This window comes from Pipra filicauda, unplaced genomic scaffold, assembly GCF_003945595.2.
Source record: "Pipra filicauda isolate LSUMZ 115617 unplaced genomic scaffold, ASM394559v2 scaffold44_size3831614_pilon, whole genome shotgun sequence".
Lineage (NCBI taxonomy): Eukaryota > Metazoa > Chordata > Aves > Passeriformes > Pipridae > Pipra > Pipra filicauda.
This window is the reverse complement of record NW_024104587.1, coordinates 152,543-162,875: the sequence shown is the minus strand read 5'-3', so window position 1 is coordinate 162,875 and position 10,333 is coordinate 152,543. Positions and strand designations below refer to the sequence as shown.

The 10,333-nt window shown below is 49.4% G+C and overlaps 2 protein-coding genes across 2 annotated transcripts; one reads left to right on the top strand and one right to left on the bottom strand.

Annotated features, from left to right (window-relative positions):
* Window positions 1–806: 806 nt before the first annotated feature.
* On the bottom strand, window positions 807–3,634 carry MRPL46 (mitochondrial ribosomal protein L46). The gene is made up of 5 exons (XM_027711968.2): window positions 3,531–3,634; window positions 3,054–3,377; window positions 2,548–2,743; window positions 1,924–2,097; window positions 807–1,253 (listed from the first exon to the last, which is right to left on the bottom strand). The coding sequence occupies exons 2-5, from the start codon at window positions 3,249–3,251 to the stop codon at window positions 1,003–1,005; spliced, it is 819 nt and encodes a 272-aa protein (XP_027567769.1). The 5' UTR covers window positions 3,252–3,377; window positions 3,531–3,634; the 3' UTR covers window positions 807–1,002.
* MRPS11 (mitochondrial ribosomal protein S11) lies at window positions 3,268–7,018 on the top strand. The gene is made up of 6 exons (XM_027711969.2): window positions 3,268–3,376; window positions 3,530–3,643; window positions 3,875–3,964; window positions 4,723–4,852; window positions 6,154–6,219; window positions 6,646–7,018. The coding sequence occupies exons 1-6, from the start codon at window positions 3,324–3,326 to the stop codon at window positions 6,751–6,753; spliced, it is 561 nt and encodes a 186-aa protein (XP_027567770.1). The 5' UTR covers window positions 3,268–3,323; the 3' UTR covers window positions 6,754–7,018.
* Window positions 7,019–10,333: the final 3,315 nt, after the last annotated feature.

The window sequence follows — 10,333 nt, the reverse complement described above, 5'->3', positions numbered from 1 at the left end:
ACTACCAAACAGCAACATTTACAACCAGAAAAAACTTCCAGGAACAGAACTGGCCCCAGAGGGGTGAGGTAGCACCACACAAACCCAGGACAGATCTTCTAATAAAGAAATCAGGATAATAGGGTCAGGCTTCCCGAGGCAGACCCAGCTGGGCTGGGTTAACAGTGCTGGCCTAATGCAGTGGGAACGGGAGCTGAGAACTCCCTACAAACATCTTTGAGGCTGCTCCCACAACACAGTAATGCTATTACAGCCTTCTCCTTCTAGGAGAACAGCCTCCCAGCCCAGACAGGGAGCTGCTGCTGCTGCTGTTACCCTCCTTCAGTGTCTGTTGAGGCTCAAGGGGAGGCAGTGTGGGTGAAAAATCAGCATTCGTCTGAAGAATGAGCTGCTGCCTATTTCTCACAGATCCATGTCCTCCACAGCCGCTGCGTATCGAGTCGAGGCCAGAGGCAGCTCCAATGCAGATTAAATGTTAGTAAGCTGTGAATATCCCAGCTTTCATTCTCCCCAGAAACCCACCTTGCCCTGGCTGGTGTCCATGAGGGTTTGTTCTCATCTGGACACAGAGACAACCCTCCAGTGCTGCTCTTACCAGACAGCAGGTACCAGAGACAAGCATTAGCCACTGCAAGGAGAAACCATTTGAGCTTGAGCCTGTGACAGGAGTCTGGAGAGGAAAGCAAGCCTCCCGGGTACCGCAACCCCAGGGAATCACACTCTTGGGAGAGGGAAAGATCATAACATGCATTTCCAGAAGAGGTGGAGGAGGATTCAACAAGAGCAAAGAACTCCCTCAGGAAAGCTTCACTTCCGAGTATAAGTTTTAATATTTATTCAGTACAGAGCCAGTGAAAAGAACTGAGAAATAAGGCAAAGGCAAATTATCCTCCAGAGCCCAAGTTAACATCTCATACACACAGACCATGCAAAGCAGCAGCCGTGCTCCTCCCTGGAGCCATGTCCCACATCTTCCCCATCTGCTGGAGCACAGCCCGTCGCTTACAAGTCCAGGAGGAATCGATCGACTTTTTTCAGGTATTCCAGCTTCAGGTAATCTCCCAGCTCATTCTTTGTGACCCACAGGTAATCTGCCTTCAGCTCTGTCTGGGTAAAATCAGTGCTCTGCAGGAAGGCTTTGAAGAAGAAGACTTTGGCTCCCACATTATCCTCAGTCCTGATGGCCCTGGGGAACTTATACTTGTAAATCCCATACGGTGCATTCCCCAGGATTTTGGCTTGAATGTGATCTCCTGCAACACCCCAGCAATGCAAGAGAAAAAAAAGAGACATAAGAACACACAGCAACAGTATCTGCTCTCCTGTATAACAAACAGGAACCATAAGCCACTCCTTGCCTCTGGTTCAGACTGACTGTTTCCTCTGTGGCAGAAATACTGACAACTGTGAGCCTTTTCTCATGAAGAAACTGCTCATTTGGAGACCAGCAAGTCCTCTCAGAGTGGGAGAGGGAGGGAGAGGGTACCAAGCTTTGCCAACCCACAGTGAAAAGTAAGGACACATGGGTTTGCCATCATCACCCATCTGCTGCAAAAGCTATTACACGGCACCGAGAGGGAAAGAGAAGCCATATACCTGGAGCAAGCCCAGACATTCAGAGGGTGTCTGGTCATGCTCCAGAATCAGATCACCTGGCACTGCTTGCTGCTGGTGGCAGCCAGAGATCTCAACTCACAGCTCTCTGCCAGCCCTCCACATGCTGCAGTACAGAGCCGATTACCCTGCATCTTCCCAGAAAAGTCTGCCCCACTGAGCTCCATCCCTCTGCCATGAAATGCTTTTTCCCAGCAGGTGGCAAGCAATTTCACTACAGCAGATGACAAATATCTCTCAGACAGGGCACAGGAAGAAAACCACTGGGACAAAGAAGAGGGAGGGTCAAGCACAGGGCAGACTACATACCCAAAAACGTAGCCATGGCTCGCTCAGCTGTGCTTCGCAGAGTCTCTCCAGGCTGCCATTCTGCTTGAGGCAGGAGCCACAGCTCCTGGTTACCAATTTTCTGTTTCACCAGAAGCATCAGGTTACTGTCCAGCTTCCTGTTCAGTGATGTTCGAATGTTCTTTTTATCAGCATCTGCCAAAAAACAACATAAGCTGGAACAAGACAAAAATCTAGACAGGAGTGCTCTCAGTTGCTCAGGAAATCAACAAAGGATTCAGCTGGAAACCACTCCTGTTTCAATCCCAGAAGGAATTTATAGCAAACAGTCTGGACCCCTACCTTGACAAAAATCAGCAAGAGAACTAAGCAGAGCTTAGGAACCAAGTGACCAAACATTTCTCTTGTCTGGAAACAACATCTATTTTCGTCATTTTCCTCTGGTAAAGCTGAACACGCACATTTTTTTGGTGTGGGAATGCTGATCTCCCTGTCAGTTAATTGCTCGTGTGCTAATGGTGCTACCACAGAGTAAAGACTCTCTTTAAAGCAAAAAAGACTCAAAAATGCCTTCCTTCTACTGAATTGCACTCCATTTGGCAAACAATCTGGGTGTTCTCACCCACCAGAAACTTCAGCCTGTACCTGTTATCCGCGGAGCAGGTTTGAACCGCAGAAATTTCTGTTCCCACTTGTCCTCCAGGTCTTGAGCCATGATAACCGTCTTGCCAGTCACTTCATCATCATCATCATGCAGGCTTTCCTTCCTCCTCTTGAGCCGCTCCTCCTCCTCCAGCTTACGGATTTCATGATCCGAGTAGTGGCTTTTCTCCAGCTCTATCTAGAAGGGTAACATAAAGAATTCTTGAGCCACAGCACTACGGGTGTTAGCAAGCTGAATTATTTCCACCTCAGCGAACACAAGATAATGGGAATTTCCCTGAGGTTGAGCAGGGCTTCCCTGTTTGCAGCAAGAGCACCTAACAGGGACACCACCAACACCCACATAATGTAGTGCAAATAGCATACAGCGCGCTCGGGAAGCAACATCAGACTGTGTGTGCAAGGCCACCAGCCCCTGATGCTCCTCTCCCCTCATTCCCGAGGGCGCCATTTCCCCACCAACACCCACCACCACCAGCCCCCTCTACCTGCCCCATAAGCGCCATCATCTCCTCCTCCTCCTTCTCCAGAGGCTGCGTGATCCGGGGAAGCCTCAGCAAGCACATCGCGCCGAAAAGCCTCCACGGGCGGCGAGCAGCAGCAGCGCTGCAAGCCCACCGAGCCGGACCCGCCGCCCGCTGCCCGAGGGGCGCCGCCATCACGCGCATCCCACAATGCCCCGCCATGTTCCCTCCCCGCTCCCGTCGTGCTCCGCGGCCGCCGCTCCCGGGGCGCGGGTCGCGGTCGCAGTCGCCGCCATGAGCGCGGCCGTGGCGGCGGCCGGGCAGAGGGTGCTCGGGGGGGGCTGGGGGTGAGCGGAGCTGGTGGGACGGGCTGTGGGGAGCGCGGGCACGCCGAGGAGGGTCTCTGGGGGTTTCCCGCTGGGGGTTTCCCGCTATCGCTACACGCGGTCCCCACGCCTCCCCAGCGCAGGTGCTTCACCGGCCGTTCTCTCCCCCCTCAGGGCCCGCGCCATCGCCGCCCTGTGCCGCGGGCTCCGCACCGGCCCCCCGAGGCTGCAGGACATCGCGGGGGCGGCTGCCAAGGAGACGGAGAAGCAGAGCGCGACCGAGCAGAGGTGAGAGCCGAGGCCAGGCCGCGCCGGGAGGGCGCTGCCATCTGCCGCTCGCTGCGAGGTTTTATCGCCTCCAGTGGGTTTGCAGCCGAGGGAGGGGAGGGAGCGGCTTGACTCAATCAGAAACGCAGCTTGTGTCTTTCGGAGACTTGGTCCCTTCTTTCTTTATTTCCCAATGTGAGGTAAAACTTTGTAATGTTTAAAGAGCCTGATAACTCTTGTTTTGCTCCTCAGCCCTTTAATCCTGCAGAGGAGCTCCATGAGATGGGATGGAAAGGTTTATGAAGAGATCCCAATAGCGCACATCAAAGCGACGTACAACAAGTAAGCAAATAAACTCCTCCATTCCTGCTCTCACGCACAGTAAAAGTTCAGGACATACCCGTGCTTTGGCCTGTCATGATTTTGACCTAAAGGCTCAAAGGAAAAGAAGTGGTGTTCATGACAGAGAAGATGATACTGATTCAAACCTCAGTGCTGTTCAGGAGGCATAACTGTCCTTAGAATGTCTTTAAAGCTATAAGATGGGTTTTATACATTTTGACTACATTCCGATATGAATAATCAGATGCTGACAGCTTTAACAGCAGGTTACTTCCAGCCTTCTGGTCTAGCACTGGCACTGTGCAGCTCTTGAAAGAATTGCCATATTCTCCATGAGAGACGATTGTATTTCATCAGTGATCCTTGCTGTGGTATTTTACTGTTGTTTCTAAAGGTTTTCAAAGTTCTAGAAATGTTTTGTGCATTTTTTTAATAAGCAGAAGAGGTAAAATGCAATGAGAGGTGGGTCTGAAAGGGCTGAGTAGGATCTGAGGTGTACCTGGATAAAGGACACCTGACCCAGAAAGTTTCTGCCACCTCGCTCAGGGTCTGTAGGGTGACCGGAAGGTCACTGCTGGGAGGGCTCTGCTGCAGGTTTGAGTGAGTGGGATGCCTTGAAAGGGAATGCTGAGCTAGGGTGGCTTGGAGAAGGGAGGCAGGAGTCCTGCAGTGAGCTGTGACAGTAAGGTGAGCGAGAAGAAATGAGCATAAAGCCTTGTTCCACCTTGCTTACTCCCTTTGCCCCTCTCTCTCTGCAGCACCCACGTCCAGGTGGTCAGCTTTGACAGCCGGCCGCTCGCCCACACGTCCTGTGGCACAGAAGGCTTCCAGAATGCCAAGAAGGGAACGGCCATTGCGGCACAAACCGCAGCCATGGCAGCAGCTGTGGTGAGTCCACACCGATGATTCCCACCTCCCAGTACCTGGGCACATGCCTGGCTCACAGGCAGCATTCCAGAGCTGTTCTATGCTGTCAGTGTCCCAAGCTTCATCTGCACACAGACAAAGTGTGTTTGAAGCAGCTGTTAGAAATGCCCTGAGGGTGAGTTGAGCTGTGCACAGCTCCTTTTTTCCTAAGTGAACATCTCTCAGTCATTTTGGGAATGTAGCCCCTGAATCAGCGGCAGTTCAATTTTTGCACCGTGGGGGGACTGAGAAGCGGCTGTAGTTACTGGCTGGATGTTTCATATTTGGTCTCTGCCACAGGAGAACTGAGCTGCTGCCAGCAGTTCCACTCAGAGAAGGTGATGTCCTTGCACATGTAGTTTCCAGCCACATACGGTTTATTATAACTTTCTAACAACCACATGGGTGTCTAGGTAGAGGAGATGAGGCTGGCTATGTCACAGTCCTCAGTACAGCAGAATGAGGCCAGGTTAAACTGAAAATCCTCATCCTACATTAGGTGGAATTCACTCCAGCCTTTCATGTCAGAGGTGTTTGGTGGCATTGCTGGCCAACAGCTTATTGTGATTGACTCAGAGGAGTATAAGAACATCTTCACTATTAATCTGTGATCATTGGAGCCTCTTAATAGCTGTGTAGCTGTGCTTGGGCAGATTTATTCTATCACTGTTGAAGTTGTTAGTATGTTAATTGCACCAGAACACAGCGAGACAGAGAGCCAGAGGAGCTCCCTCCACGTGGTGGCAGCAGGGCTGTGCTGTACAGCACTTCTTCATTTCCAATTTGCAAGACCCTAGAATTTTTGCACTGGAGGTGTGGACTCCTGCACAGCAAATCTAAAGCTTGCCTGCACTTCTCATTTACCCTCCAGAAGGAATCTACTTGTCACAGGGAAAAAGTCACCACATTAGGGAAGGGAGAACAGCTTTCAGTTAGTCCTTGTTAGTCCCTTGTCACTTCAGTCACGTATCCATGGATATGTCCTTTTTTGCCTTGGCTTTAGATCACAGATAGTTTGATTTTAAAGCTTTCTCTGTCTGCAGAGCTGACAGTCTAGCACAGAAGTCCTCCTGAACTTGCCATGGCTATTATCCAAGCCTCCTTTGCTCCTAGATTCTCTGCAACAATCCCCATATATGTCTTCTGTATCCATTACTGAGTAGCCTTTATTTTTACTTAAATACTATTATGATAATGGGTCAGAAGGGAACGACAGACTCCAGGGGATCCAGGCCAGCAGCAGTTCTCTCAAAGAGAACACTAACCAGTTGTTCTTTTCACAGAAAGCACGTGGGAAGGGTGTATTGCACGTGCGAGTCGTGGTGAAAGGACTGGGACCGGGACGCAAAGTAGGTGTCGGAGTTTCTTTGTCATATTTTATTTTCTCAGGCATCATGCATGTTTTCTAAATTCAGGCTAGTCTCAGTTAACATCACTGACTGAGATGTAAAGGATTCATCATTCAAGTTCCTTGAAATGAATTATTAGAATATTTAGAGTTGTAGGACTTCAGAGGTAGCATAAAAGCTGTATTTGGGACTTCTTACAGTTCAAGGAGGAAAACTGATGGTAACACTGCAAAAAGAACTGAAGCAGATAGGTTTAAACTGGGTTTTCTGATACAAGTCACTTATTTTGAAAATAATTACAAAGTGAGAACCACTGGAACAAGTTGATTTGGATGGGGGACCAAACTGTTTTGCCCAGAGCTTTTTCCCTTCTGTGCTGTTCAGTGTGTTGGTAACAGCGTGTCATCTGCTGTCTTGTTGTTACAGGCTGCCATCAAGGGTTTGACAATGGGAGGTTTGGAGGTGATCTCCATCACCGACAACACCCCGGTTCCCCACAACGGCTGCCGCCCTCGGAAAGCCAGGAGAATGTGAGGGGGCATTGGAAGAGACACACAGCTTTCAACATCAGTCCATGCAACAGGGACTGGGTTGAATGTTGCTCCTGTGACAGACTCTGGAAAGCCTCCCTCCCTGGAAATACTTGCTGAGGGAAGCTTGAAGAGGAGAGACCATCCTGGGCCTTAAAAGCCCAGGTGATAGAAGCTTGTGGTGAAAGCAGGCATACATGTGCTCCCTTAGTGGGAAGCCTCTTGTCTACAAAGTTTGTTGATTAAAATGTTGGGTTTTGACAGCCATTCCTGCTGTGTTCCCAGGAGTATTTTGAATTATTATTGCCTCTTAACTGCTCTCTTCCTCTTACCACTGTATGTGGCTCTTGCCTAGCCCTCTGTGCCATTAGTGCCCTTGTTAGAAGGGGAGCCTGAGGTCTCAATTTCCTTGTAGTAAACAAATGCATGGGGTCACATCATCTTCCTTCCCTCTCTCAGTGCACATATTGGGAAACAAGGCATGGGGTAACTCTTTCCTTCCCCCTGGCTCGCATAGCTCATTGTGCTGTGTGAGAGGCAGCTCTCCCTGTTCACAGAGCACTGGATCCATTACTGGCAAAGATCTGTTGCAGTGCTTTGTTTTGCCCAGGCTGTACTGGCCTGCCACTGCTTTTGGCAAAGCAAAGCACCATTCCGTCTAAAGGGGCTGGGATCTTGCCAGGTTTGGTGCTTACAGGCTCTTTGGCCCTGCCTTGTGCACCACCGACTGGATTTTCCGGGGTCCTGGCGAAAGCAAGCAGGGGTTAGTAGACCTGAGGAACAGTGAAATGCTGCCAAGGAGATTTAAAACACTTAAGTCTTGAACTGTACCTCTGTGTAACCACAAGCAGCAGGAGCTTGTTGTCGGTCTGTGATGTATTATTGCTGTCCCAGGTCCACCCAGAATTTCTGCCAAGGGAATATGTCTAGAGCATTAACCAGGGAAGGTAACAGCAGTAACTGATTACAGGATTGATTTCCTGGATGGCAGAGGCCCACTGCCTGGCAAAGGGCACCTCCTTCAAAAACCCTGCTGCCAGAGAAGCCCTGGGGCCATACAGCATGCACTGGGCAGGTATTTCACCTGTAAACAGGGTATATTTTGGAGCAGCCAGCAGTTCTATTGCAAACCCAGAATCTTCCTTTCTATTATTTCTCTTTCTGTCATTCCTCTGTAGTTTCTTAAATTGCATAATTAACCATTTTTCTTCTTCTTTAGAGAAAGGGTGCCATGGCAACAAGGCAGTGAACCTCCTTCATGGGGCTGAATGGCATTCGGCAGGTTTTGAAAGAAATCACTCTGCTTAGAAGAGCCCGTTGAGTTGCATTTGACAGAAGAGAAGAAAACAAGATTCAGATGAGTCCCCTACCTTAGTCCAGCTGTCTGAATTTGAATGGAGGGTAGGTGATCTTAAAGGGAAGTTCCTTGAGCTGTCACAGATTTGACAGCAAGGAAGAGAAGCTCTTCCGTAGATGTTTTGACACACTAGAAGAGCTTCCCCCTTGCTCCAGAAATACAGCTGAGCTTCTAGTGACTTCATATTCCTGTTTATAAGGAGAAGATGGCAGGTCAGCTATAAACTGTGAAGATTAACTCTGTGAATGCAGGCAGCTGGCTGGGGAGGGCACGTGTGATGTGTTTACAGCAGGGCTGGGCTGGTGTCTGTGCCGAGCACAGCGACCAGCCCAGAGTAAGGAGGAGCACCAGGCTCTGCTGGCAGGTTTATCAGCAATGTACTGTCTTAACACACTAAGAAAACCGAAATCTACCATTCTCTACCACAGGCTGCTCCAGTTGCATCAATGCAGGAGTGCCCACGTCACAAAAAGATGATAGAACAAATTGAAAAATAAGATTGTGAAGAGACCTGCAGTCCTTCTGAAATTCAGGGAAGAGTATGTGGGTGACTCAACAGTCATAAAGCAATGAGAATAAATCTTGCCTTGCCCAGACTTAGAATCAAAGGCTGTGCCCTTTGTAAAGGCCACTCCTTAACAGTCTTGGGTTTTGGGTATTTGTGAAGAGTTTAGGAAGTCTGTCCCTGCATCACCACTGCTTATACAGAGGGAAGCTTTATGTCCCTCTCTGCCCTGCCTACTTGTGGTAGCTACCCCTACTACTTCCTCCAGCTGACATTCCTGTAGCACCCTCTGAGCTGGACAGAAGAGGCTGAGTCTCTTCTGCATGGTTCAATGGCTGGATCTGTACAGTACCCTGCAATATTTGTCCTCCAGAGCCCCAGCTCCCTGTACTCTCCCTGAGCTCCCTGGCACAGTGCTTGAGTTGAGTTGTGCAGCTTCTTATTGAAGTCACATTTTTCATCCACCTTCTCTCCTGCCCTGATGGAGCACCCCCAAAGCCATGTTTAATGCTCAGTCCGAGCTGTTTATCCTGCACCACATCCCAGGGCTCTGGGGCAGTCAGTGAGGCACGAGAGCACAAAGCAAGGGCTTGGACACTCCTTCCTGCACACATTGTACAGTGAAAGAAGCCTTAAAACTCTCTATGGTGGTTCCTCTTGCAGGGAATTAATAGACACCAATAGTGCTTAATGATTTCCTTACCCTTCAGATGAAACTATTAATTAAGGGCCCGGTTTTAGTCAGCCACTGGTGTTTACCAGTTCTAATTGCTTTTCTTGGCGCCTGGGTGGAAAACAGCGTTTTCTACTGGCTCACATTCCTCCTGAGCAGTAATTACTTTACTTGTCAGTAGTGTGGCCACAGCATTAGCACCCTCATTAGGTTCATATCCTCTCCCTTTGGGCTTCCCAATTGCTTTTGGACATTCTTCTCTCCATTTCCTCCTAACCTCTGATTCCCTATGCTCAAAGATGACTTTTTCTGTGAAACAAGCTCCGAAACTGCTACTGGTTGCAAAGCTTCATCCTGAATTCAACTCTGGCCTTTTCTGGGGGCTTGTCTTCCATTTTAAAATAGCACATGGACCTCTCTCCATTGTATCCCTATAAATCCCTGTGCAAAATGCAGAATAGTCTCCTGACTTACAGATAAAATGCTGCCTGAGGTCTGTTTTACCCCTTACTGAGTGCACACCACCTTGGGGAGTTAGTTTAACTCAGTTACCCTTCCCTTGGACAGGGATGGCACCTGGTGGCTTGGAAAAATAGCCCCCAGGCTTCTCCTGAATAGTGTATTATTCTGCAAAGAGGAATTATTTCCCTGACCCCAGCAACAACGACTTTCTACCCAGAGCTGCAGTTTTATCTGCTGATTTGGTGATTTACTATTTCTTCTGTGAGCATCTCAGTGACAAGAGTCAGGCAGCCAATTTCGATCCCTTTGTGAGATTCAATTAAACCATTAAGTGATGTCAGTGTCCTTTAACAGCTGACTGTACACACAAGCAAATAGAAGGGGGAGAAGGGAACAGCCCCTGCAGTGCTAATAAACTGTAGCAGCAGGGGTGGCTTAGAGCAGCCCAGCTGCAGCTGTTAGGGACATCTGTGCAGGTTTTGCTGTTTTTCCCTCTGGTGTGGGAATACCTGGCTCGAGAAGTGCACAAAGCAGGTCGCTGAGTAGGTGTTTATAACCCTAAAGCACCCCCGGGGGGCCTTGGAGAA

What these genes read in the sequence shown, in the direction of transcription:
- MRPL46 (XM_027711968.2), bottom strand. Translation starts at nt 3,251, where the DNA reads ATGGCGGGGCATTGTGGGATGCGCGTGATGGCGGCGCCCCTCGGGCAG. An exon ending in ACCTGCTCCGCGGATAACAG is followed by an intron (nt 2,098 to 2,547) that starts GTACAGGCTGAA and finishes GTTTTTTGGCAG; the next exon opens with ATGCTGATAAAAAGAACATT. An exon ending in AGCCATGGCTACGTTTTTGG is followed by an intron (nt 1,254 to 1,923) that starts GTATGTAGTCTG and finishes GGGGTGTTGCAG; the next exon opens with GAGATCACATTCAAGCCAAA.
- MRPS11 (XM_027711969.2), top strand. Translation starts at nt 3,324, where the DNA reads ATGAGCGCGGCCGTGGCGGCGGCCGGGCAGAGGGTGCTCGGGGGGGGC. An exon ending in CAGAGCGCGACCGAGCAGAG is followed by an intron (nt 3,644 to 3,874) that starts GTGAGAGCCGAG and finishes TTTGCTCCTCAG; the next exon opens with CCCTTTAATCCTGCAGAGGA. An exon ending in GACTGGGACCGGGACGCAAA is followed by an intron (nt 6,220 to 6,645) that starts GTAGGTGTCGGA and finishes TTGTTGTTACAG; the next exon opens with GCTGCCATCAAGGGTTTGAC.